The following is a 19,025-nucleotide window of genomic DNA, read 5'->3' on the forward strand; positions in this document are numbered from 1 at the left end:
GCGTATATTTTGGGCCTGCCTTTTCTGTGAGGTCCTTTGGATCAATATGGAGAAGGCTTTAACCTCTACAATCGTGGATACCTTCCACATACGAAACTGGAAGTGATTTATATCTCAGAAACAGACCAGCGTATTAAGTTGAAGCTTTCAGAGACAGTTGGGCGGGGTGTAAAATCAAATCAAACGACTCGATGTGCATCCATATCGTTAGAAGCTGCATTTATTATATCTCATGAATGGCTTAGTATATTAAGTTGAAACATTCAGGGCATGTTTTTGGGGAGATGTTAAACTAAAACAAATGACACCACGTGCACCCAGTTTGTCAAAACCGTATCTGCAATATCTCAGGGATAGCTATGGATTAAAATTTTCAGGGAACAAACTTTCAATTAAATCAAAAGACACTATTTGAATCCGAGGCCTATCTACGATGTAGAAACGGCAAACTTTATTAAATTGAAACTCTAAGGATAGGAATTTATGGCAGTTTTACGCTTGAATTACTATTTGACTTTTTTCTGTTCGTCTTAGGCTCAACATAGCTCTTTACTTTTTTTCGAAAAATGTTTTGTAGAATATTTTTAAACCTAATTTCTGTTCGTTTTAATTGACACAGTTTCTTTAGTTGCTTAAGCAAAGGAATAATTGCAAAGCTTTTTTGTTTGTTTTTTTTTTGCCTTAAAAATCAAGATTTTGGCTTGCTATATTTGCTGATTTATGTTTTGTACAAAACTTGCAACACAATTTTAGTATAATTTTCTACAGAAATTCGGACAGAACGTGAAGTATCGTTCAAATAAATGGAATGAAAATCTACATTATTTTCGTTCTGAATATCGCGTTACAAACTTAAATATAGACACATATTAATCCAACTTCCTCTGAACATGCCCTGAAAGTTTCAACTTAATTCCCTCAGTTGGTCCTGAGATATCCTAGATACACCCTTTTTACCCTCTGGCTGCATGGAATGTCATTTGATTTGACTTAGTTCAATATCCCCCTCAACAGAAAGTAAGAAAAGAAAGCGTGCCGAGGAACCAGAGAGTATGAAAAGAAAGCGTTCCGAGGAATCACAAGAACAGCGTGAAAACAGGCTTGTGGCTAATAGAGAAAGTATAAAAAGAAAGCGTGCCGAGGAACCACAACAACGCCGTGAAAACAGGCTTGCGTCTCAAAAAGAAATAACCAAAAGTAAGCGTGCCGAAGAATCTCAACAACAGCGTTAAAACAGGCTTGCGTCTCAAAGAGAAATCACCAAAAGAAAGCGTGCCGAGGAATCACAAGAGCAACCTGAAAATTTTCGCCTGGCATTCAGGTACAGCTCAGTCGATTATTATAGCTTGAGTAGATGTGTTAAAATCGGGACTATGTTTAAAATTTGTCCCTATTGCAAGGCCTTGAAATTTAATGGTGAAACAATGGGAATGTGTTGCGCCTCAGGAAAAGTTAAACTTCCTCTACTGGCTGCACCACTAGAGCCATTGAAGACTTTGCTAACTGAAACTTCGTCAGAATCTAAGCATTTTTTATCAAAGATCAGAAAATATAACTCATGTTTCCAAATGACGTTGTTAGGTGCCCAAATCGAAAATCCAGATCAATTTATGCCTACTTTCAAAGTAAAATGGCAAATTTATCATAGAGCTGGGTCCCTTCTACCTTTCTTAGGCGAGAATCATAAATTTTTACAACTGTGATAAAACAGTGATAAAAACTCTGAATTGAATGGACGTTGTCAAATTTCTCCCGACGTTGAAATTACTATCGTTTCCCAATTACAACATCTTTTCCGCGAAAATAATAATTTAGTGCGTCTGTTCAAAACAGCCATCGATTTGATGCCTACTGATACGCATAAAATTGTTATATCCGCTTACAAAACGCCTCCTGGCCAACATGTGCGTAGATACAATGCTCCAACTAACCATCGGCACTGTTTCTGTTTTTGAGAAAAACAGAAACAGAAAAAAAACATTTAGAAAAAAAAAACAGAACAGAAACAGAAACATTTCAAACAAAAACAGGTGACCTGTTTCTGTAATCTGTTCCGTTTTTCAAAAATCAGAAAACAGCTGTTTTAGCAGCTGTTTTTCCTGGTTTTTCCTCACTCCTTCTATTTCTAATAGGAACGAAAAATTCTTCCTGTTAAATCCTTTTAGTTACATACAAAAGATGAGCAACTTCGTGTAATTCAACACACTAGCGTATTTTTAGGGGGGGGGGGCCAAATTTGGCAAAAATTGTCATAAAATGCGTCCAATCGGGTGCAATTTCACCAAAAATTTTTAGGTCTAATGGCCGAATTGCATTTATTCTCAAATTCTTTGTCACTCATTTATTATAAAAGATTGTCAAAAAAATCGAATCTGACTCCAGAAGTCGAACGGATCCGTTACCTTGCAAAAAAGCATCACCTTAATTAGGTTAAAAACAAGAGGCAGAAGGACAACGGAATGGAGAGGGGAGAGGGAAAAATAGCAAGACTTCTTACATTAATGACATATAGTTTTATTTTCAAGTTTCCCTTAACTTCTCCAAACATAGAATTCAGAAAGCTTTTCTGTAAGAGCCAACAGTAAGGCAAAGAAACAAGAATTTCGTCCCCTAAACCCTGCCTAAACCGGGGACGAAAATTTTTACATTTCTTTCGTTTTCTCGAACTTGCTTGACATTACTAAGATTTTTCTACATTCAATAAGAATAGCAGACTTATACACCACGGTTGTCAAAAAATCTCTAGCCCCCACTCTTTATAGGCTACTGGTACTTACGACCTGTAGGTGGGACAAGAATATATGCCTAAAGCCACTTAAGACCCCCAATCAGATATCATATTTTATTCAGTTATCGATATAAAATAAAAAACAAACAAAATGAAATATACCCTACTGATTCAACATTTTAAAATTTATCACTAAGAAACATTCTGGTTTCCAGAGTTCTGTCGCTAGTTCTGGAACACTGCTTTCTAACAAAGTACCCAGCCACGCTGAAAGCCTGCTCACTAGGCACGCTTTTGAACACTTTAACGCTTGTGGTGGGTACTATGAAGTGGTCCAGAGCCCAAGCTGTCAGCTCCGGAATGTGATTCTGACTCCAGAAGTCGAACGAATCCGTTACCTAGAAGAAAAGCATCACCTTAATTAGGTTAAAAACAAGAGGCAGAAAGACAACGGAAAGGAGAGGGGAGAGGGAAAAATAGCAAGACCTCTTACATTAATGACATATAGTTTTATTTTCAAGTTTCCCTTAACTTCTCCAAACATAGAATTCAGAAAGCTTTTCTGTAAGAGCCAACAGTAAGGCAAAGAAACAAAAAATTCGTCCCCTAAACCCTGCCTAAACCGGGGACGAAAATTTGTACATTTCTTTCGTTTTCTCGAAAGTAAACATAACTCAAAGGCATTTTTTGGACCGATGATAATCTTTTCCACCTTCTACTCATCAGTGGAGGCCAAGAATTAACTCGCCCCCTTGGGAGTTGTGATTTCAGTTGGGAGGAAAGGTATGTTATGGGGATGAATGTTTGGTTACTTTACTCTAGTTTAGAATAAGCCAAATAATCATAGAATAAAATAAGTTGAAGGATATTATTCCGACTTTCAAGCGTTTGAACACGGTCTGGATTTTTCATAGCCTACAAAGAAAGCTTTGGAGCCTTTTCTTATCTGGCTGAAGGGATAGGAAGCTTCTACAAAGTATCAATCGAGCAGATTCTAACCCAATATCTAGACAGATTTGGAACTGCATTTGACTTACCGACAGCCCATTTCGCCTCCGCTCTACAAGATAAACGGGAACTCTCTCCTCGTAAGCTTTGACCACATTTTCGATGTTCAGTGCAGAGGTGGAATTTGCTCTTTGCACAGAGGGCATCAGTCCTGCTTTATTCAAAAATCTATTTATCATTGCCTATTTATCATTGGGAAAATTTATCATTGCCATCATTAAGGCTCTCAGGTTTCTGTACACATATCTCAACTGCACTGGGCACAAAGGAATCTTGTAAGCTGCTAAGTAAACATAAGAGGGACTGTCTTGCTGCCACTCTTTCTTCTAAAGTCATTCGCTCATATGTACAAGGATCAAGATAAGCTGCACGCTGGTAGAGCTCCAACTTGAATCTAGGATTTTGCACAAAATACTTTTTTAACTGCATTAGCAGCTGATCCTTCAGGCGATTCTCAAGTAGCCTCGTTGATCTCGCTTCACAGAAGCTCACCAATCCCTTGATCAGCATGTATGCTTTGCTTGAAGTGGTGTAAGTGGACCCACTAGCCAGTTCGGTGGCCTCTTCAAAAGGGCTCAAACAACTTGTTGCACATTCTAAAAGTAACCAGTCTTGCTCAGTAAGTTCAAGTTCTCTAATTTTCGCATTGCGAACATTTACATCATAAAATTTCTGTAGAGCAGATTTTCTGCGTAACGAGGAACTAATCATCACGTAAGTGCTATTCCAACGCACTTTCATATAATGAGGGATGTGACCACTAAGTCCTATTTCTTTGCAAAGCCCTTTAAAGAGGTCGTGTGAGTGCACCATTAAGTGAGACTGAGTCTCTAATTTCAGTAAAATCATTTGCACCACTGGCCCATTCATCCCATTTAGTTTCTGTGTCCGAGTTTTACTCTTCCAAGTCATTTACATCTGAAGCAGTGTCAACAATGTCTGAATCTATGATATCAGGAAGGTCATCTTCTGTCAGACCAATCTCTGAGGAACATTGCTCTCTACTAGTGCCTTGTTCGGGTTCGCCTTCATCATCTGAATCAAATTCCGGTGTTTGGTCTACGTCAAAATTCATTTCTCCCCAAAATTTGAGGCCATTTGTGACACTGAGGTGGAGGTAGTGGCCAAAGCAAGATGAACGTTCAATTCCACCAATTTGACAAGCTTTTACGACGTTCGAGCCAGAATCAGTTACAACACAGAACAATTTGTCTTCAATTTCAAATTTCTTCAAGGCTACTCTGCTTGCTACAAGTATATTTGCTGCTGTATGCCGAACCTTGAGACGCTTAAAGTGCAAGATGAAACTGTGACCTACCCATTTTCCACTGACTAGCTTGGGGTAATGTACTGTCACTGCCAAGTATCCTCCCCCTGTAGACCAGCAGTCAAATGTTAGAGATACCTTTCGTGCCTGATTCATATCCAATTTTATTTTCAACAGTTTCTTTTTCTTTGCTTGAAACGCATGCCTTTTTACGGTACGGCCCGATGGAGGCAAAATACCGCCTGTCAAGGAGTGTATCAGTCCACGCATCGCTTGCTTGTCAAAAATTTAAAGTGGTAACTTGTTCTGCAAGTACTGTTCTTACACACTGCATGTTCTTACACACTTGAATACATTCGTTTTTGAATTGATATATGATGAAATAATTCATACGTCATATGCGGACAGACAGACAGACAGACATACACACAAAGAACTTATTTTTATATATGTATATATATATATATATATATATATATATATATATATATATATATATATATATATATATATATATATATATATATATATATATATATATATATATATATATATATAATAAGTTGTCTGTGTGTGTGTGTGTCGAGTGACGTCATGTTTGTGTGTCGACTGACGTCATGTTTGTCGACTGACGTCATTATAAGGATTGAGCTGTATGCGTCATGAAGTTGTTTGTCGACTGACGTAATGTTTGTCAACAGATGAAATTACACACCGGGACACAAATGACCACCGGGACACAGGGTATATAAATGACGACTGGGAACCTCAAAGAGAAATTACAGACTGGGACAACCGGACACAAATCACGACCGGGACACAGGGAATATAAATGACGACCGGGACACTCAATGAGAAATTACAAACTGGGATACTGGGATACAAATGACGACCGGGACACAGAAAATATAAATGACGACCGGGACGCAGGGACACATCATTAGAATAATGAGGTATAGATCTGAATACGGATTGTTTTTCCCATGGACAATTATATTTTGCATGTTCAAGAGTCAGTAAACCTGACAATCTATTTATATGCACAGACAATGGGACAGCGAAGAATGTTGTATATTCACATGTTTTACGTAGTTAAAAACATATATATATATATATATATATATATATATATATATATATATATATATATATATATATATATATATATATATATATATCTATATATATAAAAATAAGTTGTCTGTCTGTGGATCTGTGGATCAGGTGACGTCATGTTTCTGTCTCGGCTGACGTCATGAAATTAGTTGTCATCATTTTTGTTATGACGATGCTTAGTATATTGTAAAACACATTAATTTGGTTAATAATATACCATTTAAAACACCAAAATGAACATGCTGGAGTAGTCACTCGGTGAGAGAGGGTGTCAGAACGGAGAATGAAGGTCCCAGGTTCAAATCCTGGTTAGGCTAAAAAAGGTAAAAAACTAAAAACTAAAAAAAAAACTGAAAAAACTAAAAAAAGGCAAAAACTACAAAAAAAACTAAAAACTAATAAAAAAAATAAAAAAGCCCCCTGTGCACCCCGGCGTCCCCTTTGTAGTTATGTCCCCGTGTCCCGGTCGTCGTCATTTATACTCCCTGTGTCCCGGTGCTTTGTTGATTGCTAATCGAACATTCCTTTTGTCCCGGTCGCTTTCTCTTTGAGTGTCGTCATTTATTTAGATTGTCAGGTTTACCGACTCTTGAACATGCAACATATAATTGTCCATGGGAAAAACAATCCATATTCAGATCTATACCTCATGATTCTAATGATTGCCCTTGAGCTTTGTTGATGGTGATTGCTAATTGAACATTCCCTGTGTCCCGGTCGTCATTTATATTCCCAGTATCCCGGTCGTTATTTGTGTCCCAGTGTTCCCCTTTTAGTTTTTTTATTGGTTTTGACCTTTTTTTAGGTTTTTTAGTTTTTTTCTTTTTTCTTTTTAGTTTTTTTTGAAGTTTTTATCTTTTTAGTTTTTTTATTTTTATTTATATTTTTTTAGTTTTTTTTTTTTTTTTTTTTTTAGTTCTTTTAGTTTTTACCTTTTTTAGTTTTTTTTAGTTTTTTAGATGAAAATTTTTTTTAGTTTTTTTCTTTTTAGTTTTTTATTGGTTTTTACCTTTTTTTTTAGCTTTTTTAGTTTTTTTTCGTTTTTTCTTTTTACTTTTTTTTTATTTTTATCTTTTTTATTTTTTTTTTATTTTTATTCTTAATTTTATTAGTTTTCTTTTTCTCTTCTATTTTTCAGTTTTTCCCTTTTTTTTAAGTTTTTGTTTAGTTTTTAGTTTTTTTAGTTTTTTAGTTTTTTCAGTTTTTTTTTAGTTTTTAGTTTTTTACCTTTTTTAGCCTAACCAAAATTTGAACCTGGGACCTTCATTCTCTGTTCTGACACCCTCTCTCACCGAGTGACTACTCCAGCATGTTCATTTTGGTGTTTTAAATGGTATATTATTAACCAAATTAATGTGTTTTACAATATACTAAGCATCGTCAAAGCAAAAGTGACGACAACTAATTTCATGACGTCAGCCGACACAGAAACATGACGTCACCTGATCCACAGATCCACAGACAGACAACTTATTTTTATATATATAGAAGATAGATATCTTCTATCTATATATATAAAAATAAGTTGTCTGTCTGTGGATCAGGTGACGTCATGTTTCTGTGTTGACTGACGTCATGAAATTAGTTGTCGTCATTTTTGCTTTGACGGTGACGTCATTCAAGATATTTAAGACATATGTTCACGTAGAAATCTATTAATGTTTAAGTTTACAATGACTGATGAACTTACAATGGCAAAAGCCGATGAAGATGCTCAAAGAGTCTATGCCAAAAAACTTGCTGCTGATAGAGAATTCAGAAAAGAAAGCGTGCCGAGGAATCAAAAGAACAGCAAGGAAACAGACTTCAGGCTAAAGAACGCAAAACCGCGCAGTTAGATGAAGATCCACCTGGACAGCGAGAGTCAAAACATATCAAAACTGAAAATGATAGCGATGATGATTGGGTTTGGGATTTTGACTTGGATAAGGTCATCAATGCCTACCAGATTTTAGTTATAAAAACAAAAGTTCGGCGATATGTATTTCATAGTGAAGCCAGTCAGTCGACGGCCAACCTACCATCTTCAAAGATACCACGATAGGAAGACTCTACACCGTTCACCCCAATCAACATGAATGCTTCTTTCTACGCCTGCTTTTGGTGAATGTACCCGGTCCGACATCCTTTGAGTATTTGAGAACTGTAAACGGTACTATACATGACACTTACCGTAGTGCATGCCAAGCTCTGAATTTATTGAAGAATGACCAACACTGGGATAACTGCATCAATGACGCGTGCGAAACGTCAACCCCAAGTCAAATTCGTGCAATGTTTCGCATCATTTTAACAACTTGCTCTCCATCAGCTCCTACAGAGTTATGGGAAAAATATAAGTCAAAAATGTCCGAAGATATACTCCATCGAAAACAGTTAGAGACGTCAGATATGACTTTTGATTTTGAATCAGAAATTTATAACTACACTTTAGTTATTATAGAAGATTTGTGCGTACGTATGGCAAACAAACCTCTTCAGGATTTGGGAATGCCTTCACCTAACCGTATCGCTGCTGTTTCGACATGTGTAGAATTGGATCGTGAACAAAGTTACAGTACGAGTGATCTATTGTCGTATGTACAAAATAACATTTCCAAGTTAACGTCGGAACAAAAAGACATTTATGATACGATAATGCATTGTGTCGATAACAACGTTGGAGAAATTTTCTTTTTGGATGCGCCAGGAGGTACTGGTAAAACGTTTGTGATAAAACTGATTCTGGCATCAATTTGATCAAAAAATGATATAGCGTTGGCAATTGCGTCGTCCGGAATAGCCGCAACATTGCTGCCTGGTGGAAGAACTGCTCATTCCGCTTTGAAATTGCCTCTCAATTTGCATTCTACAGAAACTCCCACGTGCAATATTTCCAAATCATCTGGGATGGGTAAAGTATTGCAGCAATGCAAACTTATTATTTGGGTTGACTGCACAATGGCACACAAAAAATCGCTCGAGGCTCTGGATCAATGCTTGAAAGATTTGAGAGGGAAGTCGAAACCCTTTGGCAGCACATTAATATTGCTTGCGGGAGATTTCAGGCAAACATTACCTATAATACCTAGATCAACTCCTGCAGACGAAATGAATGCTTGCCTGAAAAATTCTAATTTATGGGCACACGTAAAAATATTAAAATTAACTACAAATATGCGTGTCCGATTGCAAAACGATGACTCTGGTCAAACATTTTCAGATCAATTGCTGGCAATTGGAAACGGAAAGCTCCCAGTAGACTCAATTTCAGGACGTATACAACTACCGGCTGATTTCTGTAATTTAGTGACGTCCAAAAATGAATTGATTGAAAAAGTATTTCCGAATATTCTAAAAAATTATAAAAATAATATATGGCTAAGTGAAAGAGCGATTCTCGCAACCAAAAATATAGACATCCACGAAATCAACAATATTGTTTTGACCAAGATTCTAGAGTCGTTACGCGCCATATTAGTTACGTGCCATTGTAGTTGTGTCCCTGTGTCCCACCTGTGAATATAGATAGATTTATATATGTGTTTCAAACTACGTAAAAATTGCGAATATACAACATTCTTGACTTTCCCACTACTGGGAGCTTTCCGTTTCCAATTGCCAGCAATTGATCTGAAAATGTTTGACCAGAGTCATCGTTTTGCAATCGGACACGCATATTTGTAGTTAATTTTAATATTTTTACGTGTGCCCATAAATTAGAATTTCTCAGGCAAGTATTCATTTCGTCTGCAGGAGTTGATCTACGTATTATAGGTAATGTTTGCCTGAAATCTCCCGCAAGCAATATTAATGTGCTGCCAAAGGGTTTCGACTTCCCTCTCAAATCTTTCAAGCATTGATCCAGAGCCTCGAGCGATTTTTTGTGTGCCATTGTGCACTCATCCCAAATAATAAGTTTGCATTGCTGCAATACTTTACCCATCCCAGATGATTTGGAAATATTGCACGTGGGAGTTTCTGTAGAATGCAAATTCAGAGGCAATTTCAAAGCAGAATGAGCAGTTCTTCCACCAGGTAGCAAAGTTGCGGCTATTCCGGACGACGCAATTGCCAACGCTTTATCATTATTTGATCGAATTGATGCCAGAATCAGTTTTATCACAAACGTTTTACCAGTACCTCCTGGCGCATCCAAAAAGAAAATGTCTCCAACGTTGTTATCGACACAATGCATTATCGTATCATAAATGTCTTTTTGTTCCGACGTTAACTTGGAAATGTTATTTTGTACATACGACAATAGATCACTCGTACTGTAACTTTGTTCACGATCCAATTCTACAAATGTCGAAACAGCAGCGATACGGTTAGGTGAAGACATTCCCAAATCCTGAAGAGTTTTGTTTGCCATACGTACGCACAAATCTTCTATAATAACTAAAGTGTAGTTATAAATTTCTGATGTAAAATCAAAAGTCATATCTGACGTCTCTAACTGTTTTCGATGGAGTATATCTTCGGACATTTTTGACTTATATTTTTCCCATAACTCTGTAGGAGCTGATGAAGAGCAAGTTGTTAAAATGATGCAAAACAATGCACGAATTTGACTTGGGGTTGACGTTTCGCACGAGTCATTGATGCAGTTATCCCAGTGTTGGTCATTCTCCAATAAATTCAGAGCTTGGCATGCACTACGGTAAGTGTCATGTATAGTACCGTTTACAGTTCTCAAATACTCAAAGGATGTCGGACCGGGTACATTCACCAAAAGCAGGCGTAGAAAGAAGCATTCATGTGGATTGGGGTGAACGGTGTAGAGCCTTCCTATCGTGGTATCTTTGAAGATGGTAGGTTGGCCGTCGACTGACTTACCCTGTTTTCGACGTTCAAATACTTTATTTTTAGTATTCCACGTGTAATACGAAGGCACTTCAGTATACAGCAGTTTTTTTGCAAAAGAATCATTTTTGCAAAGCGAAAAAAAAAGCTGTTAATTTTGTATCCGGTGGATTCAGGGCTCTTTGTTGCACGTTGGTTTCCGAGAAATAAACACGTTGACCATTCTGTAAATGTACCGCTAAGTGAACAACAGCTGGACTACGTTCATGTATCGGAAATGAAAGAATTCGCCAAACAGCTTCATTACTGCTTATGTATCTTCCAGCCTGATATTGTACGATTTCGTCGAAATCTTTGATTTCGGGCTGCAAGCCAAAAACTGCCATGTCACTGCCTTTGTTGACGTATTTACATATGTATTTGATTGCCTTTACGGAGTTACAGTATTCAACGTTTATGTGTGCATTAAATGTTTTTGATAATAATGGGGAATATGGAACAACCCACTGGTTATCTACTTCGATGGTGGTACCGTTACGCTTCTTTATTATTGCTGTTTTACCGCCATCTTCAGTAGATCTTCTTCTATATTGTGGGTAACCATCATTGCCAGTAATTGTGTTTGATACTAAAAGTCGAGGATATTGCTTTGTGCACCTTCCTTTGGCCATGCATGGTGAATTTTCGTTCAGTGCACCGCAAGGTCCATGTATCATATTTTTTACAATAATATCATGTAACCCCTTATCGACATTTTTATCAGGTATTTCAGCGGAAATCACATCATCGATTTCGTTCGAAGTAATTTTTTTATGTAGCCAGATTAGTATATGTGCGTGTGGCAAACCTCGTTTTTGCCATTCCACTGAGTACATCCAGCATCGCACTGACCCAAACACTTCATGTTTTACAATGTAGTTTATCAGTGATTTCAACTTTTGCCGGAAGACACGGGCCGTAATGTCATGCCTATGAACCGCCGATTGTCCTTGAAGTAAAAGCTGCAGTATCTCTTCCCAAGATTGATTACATGTAAATGTAATAAATAAATCTGGACGACCATAGAAACGAACATACGCAATAGCATCTTGAGCATATTCATGCATATGACGGGGACTGCCAGCATATGACGAAGGTAAAATTGTTAATCTTCCAACGTTTGTGGTATTACCGTCATTTATAACTGCATCTCGCAAATGAATGTATTGTTCAGAGCGGAGCTTGGTCTGATTCAGGTGGATATATAGCAAACGTTCTGATTCAATTTTAGCATACATATAAACGACGAATTGGTGAAACAATTCACGGCATTTTAAAATATAATTTTCTTCATCCTGCCGAATCATTAGTCTATAGGAATAATAATGCATTGTACTGCATTTCTTATTCATTTCTTTGTTAGTGGCTGGATTCATCAATTTAATATTAAAGTGATAGCCGTCGGCTCCATCCCAAAAAATGATAGGATATTGTAGGGCATCGTAGCATCGATGAGTTTCAGCAATTCTTAACAACTGAGCGTTTCGCTTATGAAGAATAATATCTCGAGGTAAAAACTGATCACCGACCATAACGATTGCCATTTCGTCGATAGTTGGAGCATTGTATCTACGCACATGTTGGCCAGGAGGCGTTTTGTCAGCGGAAATAACAATTTTATGCGTATCAGTAGGCATCAAATCGATGGCTGTTTTGAACAGACGCACTAAATTATTATTTTCGTGGAAAAGATGTTACAATTGGGAAACGATTGTCCTTTCAACGTTGGGAGAAATTTCGCAACGTGCATTCAATTCAGAATTTCTATCACTGATGAAGTACAATTGTAAAAATTTATGATTCTCGCCTGAGAATGGTAGAAGGGACCCTGCCCTATGATAAATTTGCCCTTTTACTTTGAAAGTAGACATAAATTGATCTGGATTTTCGATTTGGGCTCCAAACGACGTCATTTGGAAACATGAGTTGTATTTTCTGATTTTTGACAAAAAACGCTTAGATTCTGATGTAGTTCCAGTAAGGAAAGTCTTCAATGGCTCTGGTGGTGCAGCCAATAGAGGAAGTTTAACTTTTCCTGAGGCGCAACACATTCCCATTGTTTCACCATTCAATTTCAAGGCCTTGCAATAGGGACAAATTTTAGACATTGTCCCGATTTGAACACATCTACTCAAGCTATAATCATCGACTGGGTTGTACCTGAATGCCAGGCGATAACTTTCAGGTTGCTCTGATTCCTCGGCACGCTTTCTTTTCTTACTTTCTCTATCAGCAGCAAGCCTGCTTCCGCGTTGCTCTGGTAGTTCCTCGGCACGCTTTCTGTTCTTTCTTTCTCTATCAGCCTCAAGCCTGTTTCCTTGCTGTTCTTTTGATTCCTCGGCACGCTTTCTGTTCTTTCTTTCTCTATCAGCCTCAAGCCTGTTTCCCTGCTGTTCTTTTGATTCCTCGGCACGCCTTCTTTTTTCACTTTCTCTTTTAGCAGCAAGTCTGCTTTCGCGTTGCTCTGGTAGTTCCTCGGCACGCTTTCTGTTCTTTCTTTCTCTATCAGCCTCAAGCCTGTTTCCTTGCTGTTCTTTTGATTCCTCGGCACGCTTTCTGTTCTTTCTTTCTCTATCAGCCTCAAGCCTGTTTCCCTGCTGTTCTTTTGATTCCTCGGCACGCCTTCTTTTTTCACCCTCTCTTTTAGCAGCAAGTCTGCTTTCGCGTTGCTCTGGTAGTTCCTCGGCACGCTTTCTTTTCTGACTTTCTCTATCAGCAGCAAGTTTTTTGGCATAGACTCTTTGAGCATCTTCATCGGCTTTTGCCATGGTAAGTTCATCAGTCATTGTAAACTTAAACATTAATAGATTTCTACGTGAACATATGTCTTAAATATCTTGAATGACGTCACCGTCAAAGCAAAAATGACGACAACTAATTTCATGACGTCAGCCGACACAGAAACGACAACTAATTTCATGACGTCAGCCGAAACAGAAACATGACGTCACCTGATCCACAGACAGACAGACAACTTATTTTTATATATATGCTAGCTGTTGGGGTGGCGCTTCGCGCCACCCCAACACATAGTTGGTGGGGGCGCTTCGCGCCCCCCCCAAGACCCCCCGCGCGCGTAAGTCGTTACGCGCCATATTAGTTACGCGCCATTGTAGTTGTGTCCCTATGTCCCACCTGTGAATATAGATATATATATATATATATATATATATATATATATATATATATATATATATATATATATATATATATATATATATATATATATATGTTTTTAACTACGTAAAACTTGCGAATATACAACATTCTTTGCTGTCCCATTGTCTGTGCATATAAATAGATTGTCAGGTTTACCGACTCTTGAACATGCAACATATAATGGTCCATGGGAAAACAATCCGTATTCAGATCTATACCTCATGATTCTAATGATTGCCCTTGAGCTTTGTTGATGGTGATTGCTAATCGACCATTCCCTGAGTCGCCATCGTCATTTATATATCCCCCTGTGCACCCCGGCGTCCCCTTTGTAGTTATGTCCCTGTGTCCCGGTCGTCATTTATATTCCCTGTGTCCCGGTCGTCATTTGTGTCCCGGTGTCCCAGTCTGTGATTTCTCTTTGAGCGTCCCGGGCGTCATTTATATTCCTTGTGTCCCGGTGTCCCGGTCGTCATTTATATTTCACCACTGAAAGTCCACTGAAAACCAGCGCCAGACATTGAATGTTTTGGACGTTTTTCATTAATATTTCTTGCATTAACATCCTCACCAGACCTTAAAAGGCATTCAACTGTTTGTGTGTGTCCACGAAGAGCTGCTAAATGAAGTGGGCTTTTGTCATAAATGTCTCTTGCATTAACATCAGCACCAGACCTTAAAAGACATTCAACTGTTTGCGAGCGTTCAAGAATAGCTGCTAAATGAAGTGGACTTCTACCACTATACCACTTCTCCTGAAGTGTTGTCATGAAGCTCAGAAGCATCTATCAAATTGTTCAAGTTGTCATTGTTTAGATAGCTCAGTATTTGTTCAGAACATTCATGTTGTAACTCAGCAAATCTATTAAACACAAAATTGAAGCTTCTATTGGCTAGTTCAAGTAACACTTTCCTTTCTATACTCTTTCTGAAATGGCTAACTATTATGGTCTTACATATTGGAAATTTTGCTTCCCAGTTCGCTGATTTCAGTAAGCTTTTCAAAGAATTTTCATTCATCGTGTATAATTCTGTCAAGCTTATTCCTTTGATGAAAATGTCATAGAACGAAATATTACAAAATATTATCTCACTCTTCATTTGCTCTAGTTCTCTTTCACATTGATCCCATTTCGAACAAGAAAGAACCTGGACTAAGAGTGATTTGTTTCTTTCACTTACATATAAATTCGCCCCAATCATTTTTAATACGTGGTATGCAATATATAAAGCAAGATTGTGTCCACAAAGAGCTGCTAAATGAAGTGGACTTTTGCCATAAATGTCTTGCATTAACATCCGCACCAGACCTTAAAAGAAATTCAACTGTTTGTGAGCGTCCAGCAAGATTGTGTCCACAAAGAGCTGCTAAATGAAGAGGACTTTTGTCATCTATGTCTCTTGCATTAACATCTGCTCCAGACTTTAAAAGATATTCAACAGTTTTTTGGTGCCCATGTAAAGCTACTAAATGAAGTGGACTTTCGTCATCTATGTCTCTTGCATTAACATCCGCACCAGACCTTAAAAGACATTCAGCTGTTTGTGTGTGTCCACGAAGAGCTGCTAAATGAAGTGGACTTTTGTCATTAATGTCTCTTGCATTAACTTCCGCACCACACCTTGAAAGACATACAGCTGTTTGTGTGTGTCCATGAAAAGCTGCTAAATGAAGTGGACTTTCACTAGTAGTTGTTCTTTTATTAACATCTGCACCAGACTTTAAAAGATATTCAACAGTTTTTTGGTGCCCATGTAAAGCTGCTAAATGAAGAGGACTTTCGTCATCTATGTCTCTTGCGTTAACATCTGCACCAGACTTTAAAATATATTCAACAGTTTTTTCGTGCCCATGTAAAGCTGCTAAATGAAATGGACTTTTGTCATCTATATCTCTTACATTAACATCCGCAGCATACCTTAAAAGACATTCAGTTGTTTGTGTGTGTCCACGAAGAGCTGCTAAATGAAGTGAACTTCTGTCATTAATATCTCTTGCATTAACTTCCGCACCACACCTTGAAAGACATACAGCTGTTTATGTGTGTCCATGAAAAGCTGCGAAATGAAGTGGACTTTCACCAGTAGTTGTTCTTTTTTTAACATCTGCACCAGACTTTAAAAGATATTCAAAAGTTTTTGGGTGTCCAAATAAAGCTGCTATGTGAAGAAGACTTTGTTCATGAGTTATTCTTATATTAACATCTACGCCGGACTTTAAAAAATTTTCTAAACTTTTTGGGTGTTCTTGAAAAGCTGCTAAATGTAGTGGACTTAGTTGTTCACTATTTCTTATATGGACGTCTGCACCAAACTTTAAAAGACATTCAACAACAGTCTGTGAGCATCTACTTGAAGCTGCTAAATGAAGTGGACTTTCTCCATAAATATCTCTTGCATTAACATCAGCACATTTATCTAAAACCATCTTAATAACTTCTAAATCACCACTAATAACTGCCAGATGAAGTGGAGTACCAGAAAGTTTTCTATTTTTAATAATCTTAAATGGAATAATTTTTCCAAAGCCAGCATACGGACCATTTTCAATGTTGACTTTACAATCGTGATTTAAAAGTAATTTAGCAATTGCTGTGTTTCTGTTAATCAGAGCTTGACAAAGTAGCACGTATCCATCTGACCATTCAGCCCAAAAGAGTTGATTAGCTTCTTTGCTCCTTCTAGGTCTCCTTCACGAACTGCACGAATTAAACTACTGTTTACTTCCTCCTTATCGAACATGGCTACTTTCCTTCTTTTTGCCAATTTTTCCTTTTCCTCCAATCCTTGTTCTTCGAGATATTGATCGACTTTATTGCTCAGCAGCAGTGTACATTTACCCAGTGTTCTCTTAGTATCAGGCTGACGCAAATCTGTTTTCTTATCCCTCTCTTTCAAATTCAGGTTAGTTTCCTTGTTATTCGGTTTTTCAGAAGTATTCAGTTTATTTTCTTCATCTTCCATGTTTGAACATGCGCCCATTTCATATTCTTTATGTTTTAAATTGGTCTTAAACATTACTTTGTGCCGTATCAAATGCAATGAATAACTGAACCACACCATGTGGATTCCAATTTATATGGTAAAGATAACGTCATATTTATGAAACTACTTTGATGCTCACAATGAAGTCACCTACAAATGTAAAAGGCTGTATGGAGGTTGCAATGACGTCATATTAAAAATTACATGATAATATTGTAGTGAAGTGATATGAAGAGCGAAGTGGGCACAATACATAATTTATTTGCTTGTTTTACCAAGGTACTTTGCCCAACATTAAAGGTTATTGTAAAAACAAAGTAATGGGAATTCCCAAAGCTATTCATAAACCATCGAAAAAGCGTCGAATAGAAATGAAAATTATGTCATTGGAATTTTCTTTGTCAAAATTTCAAACTAAAAAAATACAGCACTTTCCCTCTCCTCGAACATCCAGGAATATAACTTTTTGCATGGGTAGTACTGACTTGTTTTTTTTATAGCTAGAGGGGCACCAAAAAACTTAGTTGTTTAAGGGCTCGTTTGAAATGGAACTGTTAAACATGATTTTTGTAAGTAAAAAACAAAATATCAATACCAGCATGCGCTGTTTTCTTAAAAGGGATCTCATTTCTTTTGTCCACCATTATCATTGCTCTGTGCTTCACAGAGCAAGAGCCTAAATTTATTAGAAAAACACAGTTTTCTTCTCAACTAAAACAAAACTCTTGGTATGGATCAATTATTCAAGTAATTACTAGTCATGTAAAAAATGAAAACAAAAAGCACACAAATGTAAATGAGAAACACATGGTGGAACCAGAGAACATATTTCTGGAAATAAGGTGGAAATTGCAAAATTCATTTCCATGATCTCCCCACCCCCATTCTCTGAAAATTATTTCAACTGTCTAATGTCATAATTTTTTCATTAATAACTTTGTCTCGATAAAGTTCCTTCTGCAAAATATATTTTCCCCTTATTTTTTGAAGTCCTTATTAGAAATTAAATAATCGAATTTTATAGCCTTTGTAAGTAAGTTTTACTGCACTGACTTAGAAATGAAAATTCTTCATCAAGAAAAACATCTTCAAAAAATTTTGTATGCTTTTTTATTTTCAATATTTTAATTAAAGGGGAAAGGTATAACTCCTCAATTGATTGTCGATAAATTCATGTTAACTCAATGGTGCCAATGAGAAACCACTTCCAATATCCAATAGGAAATATGTAAAAAGGTGGAAATCCTGCGATATCATATCTAATATATTTGGAAAATGGATTGCATACCATTATCCCTCTTTCTTTGGTGTCACATACCTTAGCTTCTGACTGACACTGATTTAGCTACCGGAAATTAAATTTTTAACTCTAAAATGTCGTTTCATATAAGAACGTAAATTTTTCTCAAAATTGAGACTTCTGTATATAAGGAAATTAATAAAATCAATCATAAATGGACTACATATCATTGTTGTATTTCTTCTCAAAGTTGAAACTCGTGTTTCTAATGTTGTTTTTTCTGTTGCTTGCTTCTTTTTTTTTAGGGATGATCATATCGACACATTGGTCCTCGAATATTGCAAGAAACCTCATTCGAACGCAAATGAGAAGTTCTAGTACCCTTTATAATTGATAAAAAAAATGAAGGGGAACTAGGCCCACTCGTATGCTCATTTATTTCTAAAGTCACCGGATCAAAATTTTGAGATAGCCATTTACTTCAGCTAAGTCAAAAATTCTAATAACTATGTCCTTGAGGATGACTAAATCCCCTATAGTCACTGGGGGAACGACTGCAAGTTATTAACTGTGCCCGTTGTTCACATATGTTATTGTGTATTGGGAAGTATATAGACGTTTTTATGGGGGACTTATTCAAGTGATTGAGGAGGGAAGGGGGGTTCATGAGTGGATCTTTCATGGAGGAAGAAAATCAA

General features: G+C 37.1%; 1 protein-coding gene across 1 annotated transcript; it reads right to left on the reverse strand.

Moving 5' to 3' along the window:
• Positions 1-15,276: 15,276 nt before the first annotated feature.
• On the reverse strand, positions 15,277-16,530 carry LOC136035765 (serine/threonine-protein phosphatase 6 regulatory ankyrin repeat subunit A-like). The gene is made up of 2 exons (XM_065717735.1): positions 16,220-16,530; positions 15,277-16,120 (listed from the first exon to the last, which is right to left on the reverse strand). The coding sequence occupies exons 1-2, from the start codon at positions 16,528-16,530 to the stop codon at positions 15,277-15,279; spliced, it is 1,155 nt and encodes a 384-aa protein (XP_065573807.1).
• Between the last annotated feature and the right edge of the window lie 2,495 nt (positions 16,531-19,025).

This window comes from Artemia franciscana, chromosome 14, assembly GCF_032884065.1.
Source record: "Artemia franciscana chromosome 14, ASM3288406v1, whole genome shotgun sequence".
Taxonomy (NCBI): Eukaryota; Metazoa; Arthropoda; class Branchiopoda; order Anostraca; family Artemiidae; genus Artemia; species Artemia franciscana.

Bases quoted from the DNA above. Each gene is read 5' to 3' on its own strand.
- LOC136035765 (XM_065717735.1), bottom strand. From the start codon at position 16,530: ATGGTTTTAGATAAATGTGCTGATGTTAATGCAAGAGATATTTATGGA. The intron at 16,121-16,219 runs GTCTGGTGCAGA...ATGTCTTTCAAG, and splicing joins ACTTTTGAATATCTTTTAAA to GTGTGGTGCGGAAGTTAATG.